Raw genomic sequence first — 16,718 nt, 5'->3', positions numbered from 1 at the left:
TGACTCGGCTACTTAAAACAAGTTTCCTGTTGCTACTGGTTGCAGCAATTTATAAGCCTCTCTGCAAGACAGGACTATTACTCCTCTGTAACACCTACCTGTCCATGTATAATGTGCTAAGGAGGAATGGTGGGTGAATTTGTTTCCCTGTCACGCTAAGTAACAGAGAACAGAGGCGTAATTATATCTACGTAAATTGGGGAGTTGGCAGGACAATATACTGTGAATTTGTATGTGATGCTGTTTGTTTACATGCAGTACTTCTTTTACCTGTGCAAAGCAAAGCAAAGCATACTGGGACAGCAACACAGCCACACAACAGTGGAGCTCTGTTCAGGAAAAAAGGGGTCTCCACTCCAATGCTGTTTGAGGTCTTAGTAAACCGTTTTTTTTTTTTTTTAGACAGGACAGGCAAGAACTGTAGAGGAATGCCATTTGGCTGCAATATGTCATGTTGGAGAGTAAGTGGTATTTATGTTACAACCAGGTTACTTAAAATAACCGTTATTATTTCTCATCACTCGGTCTATCACCTCCTCTGCAGGAAAAAGCTAACAACAATTTCAGCGTTTTTGACACTTTAGGACTCATCCGCAAATGGCCATTTGATAATCTTTGATTTTTTTGCTCACATGTTGGCTTCACTTTTTACATATGGACATTGCTGCTTGGTTGACCTCAGAAGCTTCAACTTTGCTTCAAACATTATCAAGAAACTGGTGAAGAATGCTGTTGTTTTTTGTCTGTATGGAGCTGCAGTAGAAATGAATAGTATCATATTCAGAACATACATTGTTCATGTATGTTGTTACTGGGAAGCAGGTCGTCAGCTCATAACTAAGTTTTCAGAAGTCCTTTGTCACTGGGTTGAAGTTAAAGTTTGTGTTATACCTGAATGGGGTATTATGAATAAATGAGAGCACAGGTCTTCAAGTAGGGCAAATAAAGAACAGTGTATTTATTTATAGTTAGCCACCCGCAGCCTTCACATGTGTCAGGACCTTTGGTAAACACAGCTTAGCTGCACACAGTCTGACCACTTTCAGTCCGAGTTCTGACGAAGGAGCCACTGAGTCACAGGCCGAGACTCTGGTCTAGTTAAGGCACTGGTCAGAAGGACCTATACAGGGTACTAATCTAATTGCTAACTGAAGCTATTTTTTGTTACCCTGGCTCAGTGTGACACACATCACGTGTTAGAACTTAAATGAATGCTCAAAAAAAAAAACATTACCTGTACCTGGATTTACCATCCTTTAGTACTTTACAGCTCCTGTGAGGAATTTATGGTTTGTGAATTTGACACCCCCTGTAAAAATGTGATACCGTTACCTCTTATCTATTTGCTGTTTTAGTCCTCCTGTACAAGTGTAGGTATTGGTAACAAACAATCCAAACAAAAAAACTCATCTTACTTCCTTTTAACAGTCAAATGAGTCAGTCAACAAGAACCTTTGCTGTGGAAAGTGTAGTCAAAATGTTCATCACTTCATCTGACACCTTCCCCTCCCTAGCAGCAGATTCAGACATGAAAAACAATGTTATAGAAATTGTCAGTGCTTATGCTGTTTGTCTTTTCACAAAGAGAAATCAGTCTTAAAGCAACAGTATGTAACTTTACCACCTTAAAATAATAGTTTCAAAGTTGATCTAATAGTACAATGACTTCCATGCGACAGAATAGGGTCTCATGTCCACAGCACAGCCTGGTCGCCTGCTATTAGCACTGTGTAACTCTGCCAAAGTGCACCAAACCGAAATCCTACATAGTGATGCTTTAATTAAAGTCTGTTTTATAACCCGTTAAAAAGTCCTCACAGGAGCTTCAAGTGTAGTTTCTCTCTTCAGAATATGACAAAGATATTTACTGTTGACGCCGCTCGCTGCTGCTAGAATGGTATGACACGTAAAGGTGGTATCAGGTAGAGTGGCAAGACAATGTGGTACTGTCACCCTGTGCTTCCACTGTTCTTGTTCACATTTCTCTCTAAACTTCTATGCACTGAATCAAAAATAATCCCTATTTTCCTCCAATGCCTCATCTCAGTCGTGTCTGCTTGTATTTTAAGGGGGAATCCAAATACCCACTTGTGAATTAATTTCATCCATTTAAAGAGTGTCCAGCAGCATACAGAGACTAGGAGCACATGTTGACAGTGGTTAACTCCTCTTCCTCTATGCTTCTTTAAAATAAACACCTGTAGTGTGTGGGACGAAGTTTATTCTGGGATTGGAAAAGAATGTGCATAACTGTGTTGAAGGCCAGATGCTGCCGAATTACCTAGCATAGTTCTTCTGTTATAGTCATTTACCTGTGGTTTCTCCAGTCACAATTTTGGAAATAGTGAGGGACACTTTGCAATGCATTGACTACTTAAGTTTAAATATGCTGGAAGAAAAGATATTTGGCAGATTTAAAGCTGCATTTTTTGAGGTTTCCATTCTGTTTTGAAGTCAGCATGAAAATGCCTGTGGCGTATTCACAGCTCTGCTAAGTCATGGCCAGGTGTTTGAGTCGAGCTATACAGCAGTGAAAGAAGTCCAAAATAAATGTAGTCTGAAAATAGGCTGCAGAGTTGTACTTTTTTTTACAACATGTCAGAAAGGTATTAAAATAATGTGAACGCTAAACTGTTACATAAAGGAATAGAGAAAACACATTTATCACAGAATGTAAAAAGGTCAAAACTGCACCTTTTATATATTTTTATTTTTTATTTTTTTTAGGGGCGCTGGATAAGCCTACAGGTTAGGTTGCACGCCTCATGTACAGAGGCCATAATCCTCTTCCCAGTGGCTGTGGGTTCGAATCCAACCTCAGCCTGTTGCTGCATGTCATCTCCCACTCTCTCCTCCCAGCTCTCTTTTCAGCTGTCTATCTAGTAAAGGCAAAAATGCCCCCCCCCCCCTCAAAAAAAGACCCCCAAACAACAGCAAAACTGTAACAAAACAAAAAAATGTTGTGAGAAATGTTGTTGTTCAAATTAATTTTTTTGTTCCTTCTCTTTCTTTTACAGAAAATTTCAATACCGCGGTCAGAAGCTTCCAGTGAACTGCAAACGTTTACTTTCTACCTATCAAATGTGGGCAGAGATAACCCCCAGGGCAGCTTCGACTGCATCCAGCAGTACATCACAAGGTGAAAGAAAAAAACAGAATCTCACTCACTTTTCACTGTTTTCTTCAAATATGCTAATGATGCTTCTTCTTCAGAAACATAAAGCCAGGAAGGCTTATGTAGGAAATAGGTATTGTGGGTCTGTGTTGGAAACTGTCTTAGAGCTCCATGCAAATAATCAACAGTCTTTGGACTGTTACCCAATAACTGTTTCCAAGCAAACTATCAGTTTGTTTAACTTCAGAATCTGAGGTGAATCTGTTGGATGCTTAAAAGTCACAACTGATGAACACATTGGGACTTCTCTCCAAGCTTCAGCTTTAGTGGCATTACAATAGTAGATAATGTACTTGCCCTGTATATTCTCGATTTAACAAATATGAAAGAAAGTGTGAAATGGTGATACAGTCCATTACAATCTAAGACCCAGGCCTTGGATTAGCACAGTTAGTAGATCAGTCACCCCATTTTGTCACAAAGGTTGCAGGTGCACGTCATCCCCCATCCCCTCCTCTCTCTCCCCACATATCCTGACTATCTTCAGCTGTCCTATCAATTAAAGACAAAAGGCCCAAAAATAATCTTCAATCCCAAACTAAACGACAACACATTTGTCTCTTTTATTTAAGATATTGTTGTGCTTAGTTCTTACAAACGTTATACAGACAATGAGTGCGTGACTGTTGGTTTTACATAGGATCTGGCTTATGTGTTATATTGCCTTTGTAAAGTTGTCTTTTTCTGAAGCAACAGTTGTGATGACACAAGACTTGTTTATGATGTGAGTCTATATCCTATGCATCAAGCCCTTTAAACTCATTCTGCACGCTTTTTCTGACCCAATGTGTCTGAATATGCTGACTAAACAAATGGCCAGGACCAGATGTCTGTGCTAAAAGAGGAGGAAATCAAAAAAACAAAATGGGAAACGGGACTCTTCTGCTTCTTGACTGTTAAGTTTTAGACCCCATTCTTTGAAAATATTTTGAACCAATGGTTCAATTGGAGTTCATCCTCATTTCTGATTGAATCCTAATCATCCTTGAAATCCAGTATAAAACCCATATGACAGCACTGAGCTTCCACTGGCTACACCAGCGCCATCTCCTTTTCTGCCAAATCCTCATCAAAGTGGAGGCAAATCAAAGAGAGCCGGAGAATCAGGAAAGCATGGGATTTGATGCGGAAGTAAGTTCTACTGTGGGAACCCACAGTTGGATGGAAATTGAAAAAATAATAGCTGTGCCCTTAGGGTGTTTAATGGATCTCATCTGGGGAAGGAATGCAGTTAAGGGATGGGTTCTTGTAAATTTTGAGAGATTAAAGGTTAATCCTGAGAATAAGATTTTTCATATTCTTCTAAGCATTTTCAGGGAGCATCCTTTCAACCTTAACTGAGGAGAATGAGATGTGTTTATTTTGTGTCTGTCTCTAACTCACTGTCTCCCTCTTGCACCCTCTCCTCTTTGGTTTGGCAGTGAAGGGAGCATTCAGCTGGATTGTCTGGGTGGGATCCAGGACAAGATTACAGTTTGTGCCACAGATGACTCCTACCAGAAGGCCAGGGAAAGCATGGCCCAAGTTGAAGAGGAGACTCGCAGTAGGAGTGCCATCGTCATCAAGCCTGGGGGAAGATACGTAGGTGAGGACACATGGTACAGGAATATGCAGACCACCGATCATGCTACTGTAGAACTTGTAAAGACAAGTATGAAAACATAGCTTTGAGTGACGGGAAACAGATATGCCCTGTTTAACACCATAAAGTTGTTAGAAATATGGCATGAGGGGACTGGGGGAGTTTCTGCACCCAGCACGAGTTTGTGTAGCTTTTCCACATGTGAATGGGTTCACAGGTTGTTTTCAGTCTGGGGCTGGCAGAGGGCCAGCACGCTGCTCGCCCTCCACGTATGAGGCCAGGACTTTATTGAATTTGATGGTGGTCTCTTTCCATGTGGTCAAACATATAAAGCACCCCATGCACACTGACTTTCCATTTACCAAATTTAAACAAAGAGAGGTGTAATTGTCCCCTTGCATAACTCATCAACTCTGAGACGTCTCGTTTTGGTGTCTGACCTGTTCTATGAAACACAATAGCCCTGCCTCACTGCCTGCAATGAAATAAATCCAGTGAAAGCCTATTCATTTTTTAATGACGAGTCTAAAATGTTTATTCCATGAATGCTGTGGAGCTTAACAGTGTTTTGGTCATAGTAGGAGGCAAAACAAGAATCATTGGAATCTGAATCGCCTTTAAAAAAAAAAAAAAAAAAAAGGCTGAGTTGGAGGAGGTGATAATAGCTGTTGTTTGTAATAGAAGGTGAGCTCGGGTGAATGTGGCTGTTGTAAAGATCAGTGCACGATACATCATCTGTGACTCATCTGCAAGCTCTCTCAGCCTTTATCACTCACTGGGTTGAAAGATGTTGACAGAAATAAATATATTTATTTCTTGGATCACAGATATTTTCTGTTTTCAAGCACTGGCTGTCAGCCAATAAGTCTTGTGATTAGTATCTTTTTTTCCTACTTTACAAGCACTTTTTTTTTAGTGTCAGATTGTTGAATGTAATTCCTCCTATGGTTTATGTTAATCTCTTCAAATTGGTCATAAGTTTATATAGATGTATTTGCCTTTGTTTAGATATTTAGGTTGGACAGTAGATAGAGTAGGAGATGGTGGAGTGGGAGTGGTGAATAACATGCGGAAAAGGAGCCGCAGGTTGGACTTGAACCTGGGTCGCCCGCTTTGAGGACTGTAGCTTCCGTATATGGAGCACGACCTGACCACTGAATTACCTAATTAAGCGACCTAACAACCTAATTATACATTTTCTAATCATGATAACATACCCCCTCCCAAGTCTTCCTTTAAATTATGGAAATAAAACACAAAAAAATCATTGTTAACATCTATTAAATCCTTTTATGAAAGAAACAGACTTGATTGCTGTGCAGCCATTATTACTCAAAGTCAACAGCTTTTAACATACCTTAGGTGTGTTATGATTATCTGGCTTCACTAACCCCCACCAAAGAGATTGCCAAGTTTGTTATCAGCCTGATAAATTATCCCACAGCTTCTATGAGCGCTTTCACGTAAAAGGGGCAGTGCAAGCATCGTATTACCTATCACGCCTGTCATCATAAGTAGATAGTTGTATTTTTACAAACTGTGAAATTTGTAAAATAAGAAGAAATTAAACACAGACTAAAATCAGCAGAGCTGCAGCAACAAATTCAGGAAGGATAAAGGAGTGTGAATGCACAAATTAAGGCTTCTAATAACATTTTCCTATCATGAGTGCATGAAAAAGATCTATAGACTTACATAACTTCTGTTAATTCTTTTAAATGTGTTGCGCAGGTGTGTTCTTGCGGCATGTGTGACAGTTTAAGCTGCTGAACCAATGATTGTTAATCAAAGCAGTAAGTAGGTTACACTTGATTTTATATCTTATAAGTACAACGAGAACAAGGCCTGGTGCTTTGATCAGTTTCTGTAATGATATCAGTAAAGCATTATGAATATCTTTCATTAGTATAATTCATGTAAAATCAAAGGGGTGTTTTCGGGGGTCTCTGCCCTCTTCCCCTCTCACAATCGGCTGACAGACTTCTTGATTAAGGGGTGTAATTGGTCGGTAGGGGGAATTTTATACAGGTTGTTCCCTATGCTGAACACCTAACCTGCTTCGGAGCAGGTTATGTTCAGGATAAGTTACCATTGTGATCTATTCCGTTAAGAAGGGAAACACCTCCGTAGTCCTGAAAAACCCAGAATAAACACTGAAGTTACCTCCGTGACTGCAAACCCTTCATAGTTTTCCCCCCTGGTCCATTTAACGATTTCTTATTCATCATTTCTGCAACTCCTCCACCAACAGGTAAGAAGGTTCAGATCCGTAAACCTGCACCTGGCCTGTCAGACGTCGCCCCGTCAAGGAGGACATCTCGGCCCGTCATCATCTCCAGCAGCACGTTGAAGAAAGGCACAGCTCAGCACAGGCCACTCAGAGAGCGCCTGCTACACCTGTTGGCCCTCAAGCCTTATAAGAAAGCTGAGCTGATCCTGAGGCTGCAGAAAGACGGCCTTTTACCATTAGACAAGGACTCCCTGGATAGCCACCTGCAACAGGTCACAAAGAAACACACACACACATTTATTACCTCAGTATTTTCACACATATTAACTCACTTTGACCTCACAGTGAAGTTATCTTTTCTGATATTCTATGTCTCTCTTTCATTTTCTAGGTGGCGAATCTGAATGGGAAAGACAACACTTTCACATTGAAGGACTTTTTGTACAAGGAGATTCAGAAGGACTGGCCAGGCTACACAGAAGGAGACCAGCAGCTGCTCAAGAGAATCCTATTTCGGTATGTTAGAGATTTGCACAATGCAAACACACGTCACCGTAATTTGATGATGACTTTTGTCTTCTAATGTTAGCTAACCTGCATACATGTGACTGTTGTTTTTTTTTTTTAATTTGCACTATGCTGTTTGTTTTAATCATGCTTTAAAGCAGATGTTGTTGTGAGTTGGTGTTGGTTTATCAGTTGAGCGTACCGTCTGAGCAGCTGTGGCTGATTCTGTAACATAGGATTGGAATTCCTAAATAAAAGATCTTTTTGGTACTTGGTATGTCCAGTATACTTCCATTACATTCTCTTGAAGTATTATAGATTTTCCTGACTTACAATCAAGGTGTTGTGTAAGCTGGAATTTTGACACCGCAAAAGTCATTGCTTTGTGTTTGTGTTGACTCTCTGACACGAGTGAGGCCACAGGATGAGGGCTCTGCTGTGTAAGAATAATAGAACTGCTAATCATTGTAGAGACATGTACATCTTCGAAGGAAAGACATGTATGCATATGATTATGGTACATGAGATATGATTTGGAAATATAAGGCCAGCTTGGAGCCATTCTGTTGCTCCTGTAATCATGTGACTATGTAATAGACAACATTCAGAGGAATACACATAAATTACTAAGTGTTGTATTTGTTGAGAACATGAGCTGCTGGCCTTTTCCCCTGTGGAAAAATCTGGTTTCTCAGGATCTGGGACACTAAGGAAAGCAAGCTCCCTCTCAGCTAAATATAGACCAGGCTGCAACACTCAGTCTCAGTTTGTGTTTATGTAGTGGACTCGAGAATAGCTCTTATTCATGATAAGCTTGGTTCTACTAACTAAGAAAAAAAGACTAACAATTTTGAAGACAACTAATGTGTGACCAAAAGATTCAAAACACAATCTAATTACCCTGCGCCACAAACTGCCGTACTTGCCTGAAATATCTAGCTCTATGTGAGACTGTTGGTTGGTCAGTTTTATAGTGTGTGGGACTTTTGAAAGGTCCAAGTTTTTTACTTCAGATGAGTGACGACATTTGTGTTGCTTTACATTGCAGTTGTTGTTTTTTTCTGTACAGTTCTGGGTTTGTGTTTGTGTGTACACTGTAAAGGGTGGACTTGTTTTTTATTTTTGATGTCAAGTCGTATAAATGAACACATGCTTGGACTCTTATCATCTTGTCTCTGTACTCCCGTCCTTAATAAAGCTTCATTTTTGAGTTTATCAGCTGACTAACAACCACAGCCTCCCACCTAGCACCACTTCCCCCTCCCAAGCTCCTCCACAGTTTTGAGCTAATGCAGTCAGTCACGCAGGAGCAGCACAGCAACACGACTGGAACGCACATGATGTAACAGTGTTCCAGCACATGCTGATCCGTGTGTGAGATGGCATGAGTCCAAGGTTCAGCCATATCTGTCGGACTGCAGTCTCACTCGTAGCTCCTTCCTGTCTATCTGACTGTCCCCACACACACACCCTGACTGAACTAGGGTGGAGTGTTGACAAGACTTGCTGTACCTATATGCCCTCTTTTGATAATGTTGTCAGCTGTGGAAGCAGCGTCACAGCATGGGCAAAGTGTTCTTCTAAATCTATGATAATAATGTCATGTCTGCTGCAGTGGCTTCTTTGTTTTATTGGTAAACTTTTAAACGAGATGCCGTTCAAAAATTCAAATTTTTAAATGGGAGTATTTGCTTGTGAAAATGTGTCTTCTAAAAACAAGTTACAAGACTTTGATAAAATGCTGCTTCGTCAAAGAGGCCCTCATTTGCTCGGTTCTCATAGCTACTCTCTTAGCTTCGAAAATCTGCTGCTGTACTTTGTTTTCAATGTCCTCATGAAGAATTGGCAGAAATGTTGTTGTTTTTGCTTTAGTGCCATGTCCATACCACAGAGTGTAAATCACTTCAAATGAATTCCACAATGGCATTCGCCTTTGACATATCTATGAAACAATTTAGCAATGCTTACAATGGAAGGTATATCCAGTCGAAAATAAATGTTCCCCTACTCTTTGACCTTAAGAGTAAGTTAAATAGAAACGGTAGTGCTCCTGTACTGCTGGTTTAAATTTAGAAAATATTTTAAAGAAATGTATTCTACCTTCATCGTGTTTTGTGTGTGCTCCTAGGAAACAGAGCCAGGCCCAGAAAAGCTCTGCATCTCCGTTGGAGAGCCCGCCCAAAGAGCTGGCCGGCAGCTCTCCAACTCAGGTGAGCTTCTATTTCCTTCTCTACCTGTCCCGAACTGCATACCTTTACTCTGCTTTTGCTCTTCCAGTTAACAGTGACTTTGCTTCATCTGTGGCTGATATTTCAGAATTGTAAAACCTAACCATATGCTTTAAAGTAAACTGATGTTTGAAGAAAGTTTGTGACTTTCAACATTTTAATAACTGTGTACATTTCTTGGGGTTTTTCAAAATTTCCAAGTGAAACTCTGATCCCTTCTTATTTCATTATTTATTCATTCATATCGCTTGTCCTACAGCTTAGTTTTAGGTCAGTCTGAACTCTGTTCAAACGTCATGAGGTAGATGGAGAAGAAGCTGCTCTGTTTTATTAATAGCTCTTTCCTCTCAGGTTCTCCTCACATCAGACACCTACTATTTGCCCCTAACTTTCCACTCCTTCCCTCAGTAAACACATCACACAAACACACAAGCAAACACTACCGAGGGCTCTTTTTGAGATTCATAGGTATAAAAGGTAAAGCTGTGTGTAAACTTGAGATAGGTGACCGAAGGATCAGGGAGAGCTGCAAGGCAAACAGGTTCAGACACAAAAAGATAAATCTGGATGGATAAATCTGAAACAATTTCCATTTCCGCAAGTTTTTGTCATACAGTTTTATTTTCTGGGTTAGAGGATTAGAACTCTGGCGCAGGTTTAGCTCAGCAGTTAGATGGTGTGTCCCAGGTACATGGGCTATATCACAAAGAGGCGGCCCAGGGTTCAACTCTCACCCACCACCAGTTACCACATGTCATCTCCCACTCTCTCAACAATGTTCCTGACTCTATCCACTGTCTTGTCCTCTCAATAAGGCATGACCTGTAAACGGAAAATAAATGAATTAATGTCATAAACAATAGAGAAAAACAGAAAAGACAGAACACTAAATGTCCTTTAAAGTATGCATTATCTTGGTAGAGCAGCAGCGTACAGATCATCAACGGATGTTTTTTAATATATAATCTGAAGAGCCTTGAAAGGCCTTAATAGAAATCAACCCAAAAGAATTCTGGACAACACACAGTCATTGGCTCACCGTGACTAAAGACGTTAGTGTGTTCTGGGTCAAACAGGACTCATCTGTAATATAACTCCTGTTGTTGTGAAAAGACAGCAGTCGTCATAGTCCCAGTGTTATGGAGGACATTGTTCCTCTGATACTCTTTCTTCCTTCGTGGTGTTGCTTTTTCTGTCTGTCTACTTTCACTCTATCCTCACCTCTGCTCCCTCCTTTGTCCTCCACAGCTCAGACTGTTTGCTCTGACCTGACCTAGAGTTTTTCTCTCGCTCACTCAAAGGTGGATTGAAATCCTATCAAACCTTTTGTTGGGTTCTGCGTCTAACACTGCTATTTTTCTGCCAGAAACGGCCTGCTGCAGACTTCATTGACCCTCTTGCAAACAAAAAGCCCAGGATATCACACCTCGCCAGCAAGGCTGCAACAGCCCCAGTTAATGGCAAGCTCAGCACCTCCAACGGCAGAGGAGAGTCAGTTGGAGCTCAAGCTGGAGTGGTGGTTTCTATGTCCGACGGGGGCATGATGTCCAGCTCCCAGCAACTGCCTTTGCTGGACATCCCTCGTCCTTTCGAGGCATTGTCAGACGTCAGTAATGACTCCAGCCACAACGGGAGAGACTGTGACTCTCAGGAAACAGCCGTGTCAGAGAGGCTCAGCCAACCTCCTTCTCTGTTGTTGGGCCCAACGACACTAACAGCACCCAGCATTAGCACGCCATCTCCCAGACACACAGGCCTGGATGCCCCTACAGACAAGACTTCTTCATCCATCAACAACAAATCAAGAAAGAAGTCGAAAAAACATAAAGACAAGGAGAAGAGTAAAGACAGGGAGCGGGTGAAAGAGAGGGGGCAAGAGAAGGAGAAGAAGAGTCGTGAGGAGCGTGTGCCTGAGCCGAACAGAGCCTGTGAGCTGAGCCAAGGAAACCTCAACAGCAGCAGTATTCCACACAAAAGCACAGGTGAACACATTACACACACATACGCTAACATAATGTTTAATTTACTATACTCAGTGTCCCCAGTGTTTGGTGTCCAAGTGCTACTTTTATTCACTTTATCTGATGCAGTTAGTCATCACTTAGAGTAGGTTATGCATCATGTGACCATTAAGTGACTCACTGAATGAATGGAGACCCCTGCTGTTTAGCTTCATGTATTTAATAAGCCAGCAGATGGCATCTTTAGAGGATTACACTTATCAGAAATGAAAGATGTTAACAAGAACTTACTCCAAATAAGGATTTTTTTTATTTTGTTTGGTGTGCTGCCTTTCTACTTGCACCACTACAGACTTCTGACATGGTAGATATAAGATTAATTTTCTATCTTGTGACCTTGTTTCAGATCTGAATGGAATGTGCAACAATACCAGTATTTCTCTGTCAACACCCGAGGTGGCAGACTATTTATCGTGAGTATTTACCGTTTTAGGTCTTAATAGATTAAACAGTAATAGTAATGCCTAAGTGACCTCTATTTACAGATTCTACATACAAATGTAGAATTCATCCACACAGGAGCCCACTGTGGTAAGAGAAGTGTTTTCTGTTTGTAGTACAATCTAATCTTATCACCTATCATCAGGCTTTGGTGTATGCCAGAGAAAAGTCCTAATGTAGAGTGAAAGCAGAATGACACAATCAGCAGTAAAGACATCCAGGCTCCCATCGACTGTAGTCTGAAGACAGTTTATTTATCTCTGTATACTGATATCTTCATGCAAGTGCATCCAGCAATCCATTCTAGATTGAAGAATTCAACTCGAGCGAACTGTCTGCTTCACGATGCATCTCAAAAGCCAGTCAGCGCTTAGATTGCCCGACTTCCTGGAAAGCATCAGAAATGATATATCCAACCTCCATTTACCAAACAATCCTAGCTTTAAAAGGTCATTAATGTCGACTCTGGAAGTTTTGTTTTATTTTCAATTCCCTTTCACTGACTTTTGCTCTCATATCCCTCCTAGGAAGTACACAGTGATCGGCTCTCCGGAGCAGCGTCAGAAGTATAAAAACGATTTCAACACCGAGTACAGCGAGTACAGGGACCTGCATGCTCGGATAGAAGGCATCACCCGGCAGTTTACTGTTCTCGACAATGAGCTCAAACAGCTTCAGCAGGGCACAGACAAGTACCAGGTAGGCTCTTCATATTTTGAGTAACTTTATTTTACTGGTTTATTATAATGTATATCAAGTTTAACCATATACCGTGTTCCTTTTTTGGTTTATTTCCTTTACAGACAATCCACAATCAGATACTTGAAGAGTATCGTAAAATCAAAAAGGTAAGTTTAAATCCCACTAAAACACATTTTATGGAACAATCTGAAGTATGCGATCAGAATGTGACTGTACTTTTTCTCTTGCAGACTAATCCAAACTATAGTCAAGAGAAGAACCGCTGTGAATATTTACACAACAAACTGGCACATATAAAGAGACTTATCGCCGCGTATGATCTACAGTAACTTTAGAGGTAGTTATTAGACATTGTTTCCCTGTTATCTCTGGAAACCAGACAGATAACGGAAAACTGTGGATTCCACTTGTGCTAAAATGAAATTGTTCTCAAGAAAGATGCCATGAAGGGAGTTTCCTTCATTGGGGCCAAAGGCTCTAGTGAGGACTGAGCAGGACAAAATCTGTTTCTTCTTTCCTTTTTTTTTTTTTTTTCTTTTTTTTTCGTTTTGAAAGGTGGGCCAGGTCCATCAGTGTAGTTACAAATGCATTGATGAAAATAAGTTGTTTGGCTTTGTTTTTCCTGACAGCCCAACCTGCTAATGTTGCTCAGAGGTCGGTTAGTTTCACACATAGAAGTTTTCCCACTTTCTTGGGAGATGAGCTTTTAGTTATTAGTTCAAAATTCAACCAATTTGTTTTGAGTAAAGAAAAAATAAGTGAAGTTCCCCACTACTGAATCCAGTGATTTGGGCGTTGAATTTCTCTTTATTTATTTTTGACACTTAACAGTGGGGTACTGGATCTGTTTTACACTCCTCAATATCAGTACTTAAAAACTCTTATTTTCTGTCCTCGCCTCTTGAATGTCAGTCAGTATTTTATTCAGAAGCTGCCTTGCCCATCTAACTGTCCATCTGTTGGCGTTGATTATTTTTCTCTTTTAAAGAGATGCAGTTATTACTATTGATCAAATCAAAAACGATGCCTCTAAATGCACACAGCCAGACGCAGGTTTTTGTGCCTGGCTTTTCTTTTCTAAAGTCATGTTGAGATGTCTTAACTGAGCGGACATGTGAGAAAGTCTCCAGTCGCCCTTGAGCTGTTGATTTACTTTGAACACTGTCCCCTCACTTAGTCGTGGCCTGCTGCAGTGCTCTTCAATGGTTACCGCAGTGGTCCTCTGTTATGGTTCATTAAATTGTATGAGCGAAGAGCTAGATTTTGCTCTTAATTGGTTGTCTTTGAAGTCTAGGTCATGATGGCTTTTGTAGCAATAGAATTGTTCAAAATTATCTTCATGCTTCAGAAGATCCTTGAATTGTAAGATGATGCAGACAGGGAACGCCAATCTGCAGGCATTTTTTCTTCTTAAAAATGTTCAAAAATGAGGTTGAGCTAATGGTCTGTTATCTCTTAAGCTACCATCATTGTAAACTTTAAGAGTCGTGTTAAAATTGTGTTTACAGTGTCTTTAAAAAGACCAAATGTTTTGTCTGCTCATCGGCCCACATGCTGGTCTATCGAGACGACTGTTAAGATGAAGCCATCCTTGATCATCTTCCAGGACGAGCCTCTCAGAGAAGGAGGGCTCGCCTGAGACCAGTTTTTGCCTTTTCAAATGTGATGTCAGATATTCATTCAATCTATTTCCTCGGTCAGCTCTCCTCTCTTAGAGGCGTCAAGACTACAAATTAGAAATGCTGTTTCAGAGCTTGTACCTGACGAACGAGCGAGTCGAGTTTTCGTCAGCGAACGCATTTCTTATATCAACCTTTTTATGTGAATATGAAAAATCAGCACTTTTTCTCCTGATCTTGCTGTTACCTGGGGATTTTGTCCAGTGACCTTTCTCTTTGTCCATCAGAGTGCATGCTTTATGAATGTGTTACAATGAACAGTCTTTGTATCTTTACTTGAGAAAAGAAACTTCCCAAGGATCTCAAAATTCAAGGAAGCGCCTAGTTCACCTGAATCAGTATGTAATCAGTCCGCCATGGGACTGACCAGCATGTATACCAAAGTGCTTACCGGGTGGGATGAATCCAAACGCTCTACCAAATGATGGCAAAGGAACCTGTCACAGTATTCTCTACTTTCTGTTATGTGTTTTCTCATTATTTATCATCCAGTTCAAACGCTGTGTTTTCTTGTATAAAGGATCAGGCCGGTCATTTTCCCAAGATTGGATTTATAGAACTTTGCACAATGTGTTTGCCAGGTTTCAGATTATATCACTCTCCCAATAAAAACACTACATCTGAGCTTGTAGTCCAAGACCCGTCACAGTGATGCTGCTGGGTCTAGACTGATGCTGGACCTGGGATTTGAAGAAGTCTGGGCGAGTAGCGTTAAGGGGAAAGTCTTCATACAGAATCAACACTAGCCATGGCCTGGTCCTGTTTAACAAAAACAAGAAAAAACAGTTTTCACTGCTCTTCATGTTTCTTGTTTTCTACACATATTCTTGACATGGTTACTGTATTACATCTCTTATTACAGTCAAAATCCATTGTGAATGAGTTCATCAGGTAGTGTTCGAAAGTAACGACATGCCAGCACAGGAGTTTTGTTGTTTTGAGTTGAAAGTGCCAAAATGACCTGTTGTAAAGGTTTTTTTTCCTTTTCTGACTATATACAGCTGCTGTAAAAGCAAAGAGGGCTTTGGACAAGTGTCGTGAAATGTTGGCGCTAAAAACCCAAAGCACGCTTTTTGAAAACCATAAGGGACTGGGACTGAAATTGATCTTTGTTTCAATAAAATTCTTAAAATCCTTATTTGTGAAATTCTGAACACCTTGTTGCTGTCCATTATTTTCCATAACTAACGCTGAATTCAAGAGTCTGCTACTACATCAAAGACAATAACAGTTCTGGTTTAAATTCCATGTTTTGGGGGCGGTGGTGGCGCAGTGGTTAGTGTACGCAGCCCCATGTATGGAGGCTATAGTCCTCAACGCCGGCGGCCCAGGTTCGAATCCAGCCTGTGGCTCCTTTCCCGCATGTCCTTCGACTCTCTCTCTCCCTGATTTCGAACTCTGTCCACTGTCCTATCTCTTCATTAAAGGCACAAAAGCCCAAAAATAAATTTTAAAATAAATAAATTCCATGTTTTGTATTAATGCTATATTCTCATACTAAATATAATGGTTTAAAATTCAACTTTGGTATAGAGAATATTTTTAGAGGATAAAAAAATCAAGATTTATTTTTCTTTTGCAAAATACTTAAACCACTTTTTTTCATAAGCAGGATTTTGGAAGAACTGACTCATGAACTCTGGATAAGCCATTCTATAAAAACTACAGACAAATGTATTTGAGAATTGTTTATTTTTTGAATGCTTGTAGTAAAGAGGATGTCCTCTAGATGGCACCAGTTTCTTTCCATTTGTTTGCAAAGCCTCCACTGAGACGTTGGTACTCCTTATGTGTGTATAAAAACCATGGAACTTAATAGAAAAGCTTCTGATCTCCTCAGTTTGCATTGTCTCTCCTGGGAGTAAATTATATTGTACACTCACTGACATCCGCAGTAATGATGGAAAAGCCCAGGTCAACCCTTACATTTAGTTTAAAAGGGTTTCTGCATGAGTATTCTGTTTGTGTTTCTTGTGTCTATGGATCCTCATTTAAGTGTGTAACTGGCAGTCCATGCTTTGCACAGAAACATGCATCCTGGCATGGCAGCATGGACAGAGGATGCTCCTGTGAGGCACCAGAGAGGACAGGACTCGCTGTAATCTGACACACTGTGAAAGACCCCAGAAATCTACATAGCGACTGTGTTCCAG

The 16,718-nt window shown here is 40.5% G+C and overlaps 1 protein-coding gene across 1 annotated transcript in view; it reads left to right on the top strand.

Annotated features, from left to right (window-relative positions):
* ell (elongation factor RNA polymerase II) overlaps positions 1 to 15,719 on the top strand; it is a 36,555-nt gene extending 20,836 nt beyond the window's left edge. The window contains exons 3-12 of the mRNA XM_020632148.3: positions 3,018 to 3,139; positions 4,597 to 4,760; positions 7,009 to 7,259; positions 7,379 to 7,503; positions 9,623 to 9,704; positions 11,089 to 11,704; positions 12,090 to 12,156; positions 12,712 to 12,883; positions 12,988 to 13,032; positions 13,117 to 15,719. Of these exons, the coding sequence (XP_020487804.1) occupies positions 3,018 to 3,139; positions 4,597 to 4,760; positions 7,009 to 7,259; positions 7,379 to 7,503; positions 9,623 to 9,704; positions 11,089 to 11,704; positions 12,090 to 12,156; positions 12,712 to 12,883; positions 12,988 to 13,032; positions 13,117 to 13,215 (1,743 nt within the window). The 3' untranslated portion in view covers positions 13,216 to 15,719. The remainder of the gene's footprint in view (positions 1 to 3,017; positions 3,140 to 4,596; positions 4,761 to 7,008; positions 7,260 to 7,378; positions 7,504 to 9,622; positions 9,705 to 11,088; positions 11,705 to 12,089; positions 12,157 to 12,711; positions 12,884 to 12,987; positions 13,033 to 13,116) is intronic.
* Positions 15,720 to 16,718: the final 999 nt, after the last annotated feature.

This window comes from Labrus bergylta, chromosome 6 (genome assembly GCF_963930695.1).
Source record: "Labrus bergylta chromosome 6, fLabBer1.1, whole genome shotgun sequence".
Lineage (NCBI taxonomy): Eukaryota > Metazoa > Chordata > Actinopteri > Labriformes > Labridae > Labrus > Labrus bergylta.
The sequence above is the reverse complement of the archived record's forward strand: the minus strand, read 5'-3'. Positions and strand labels throughout refer to the sequence as shown.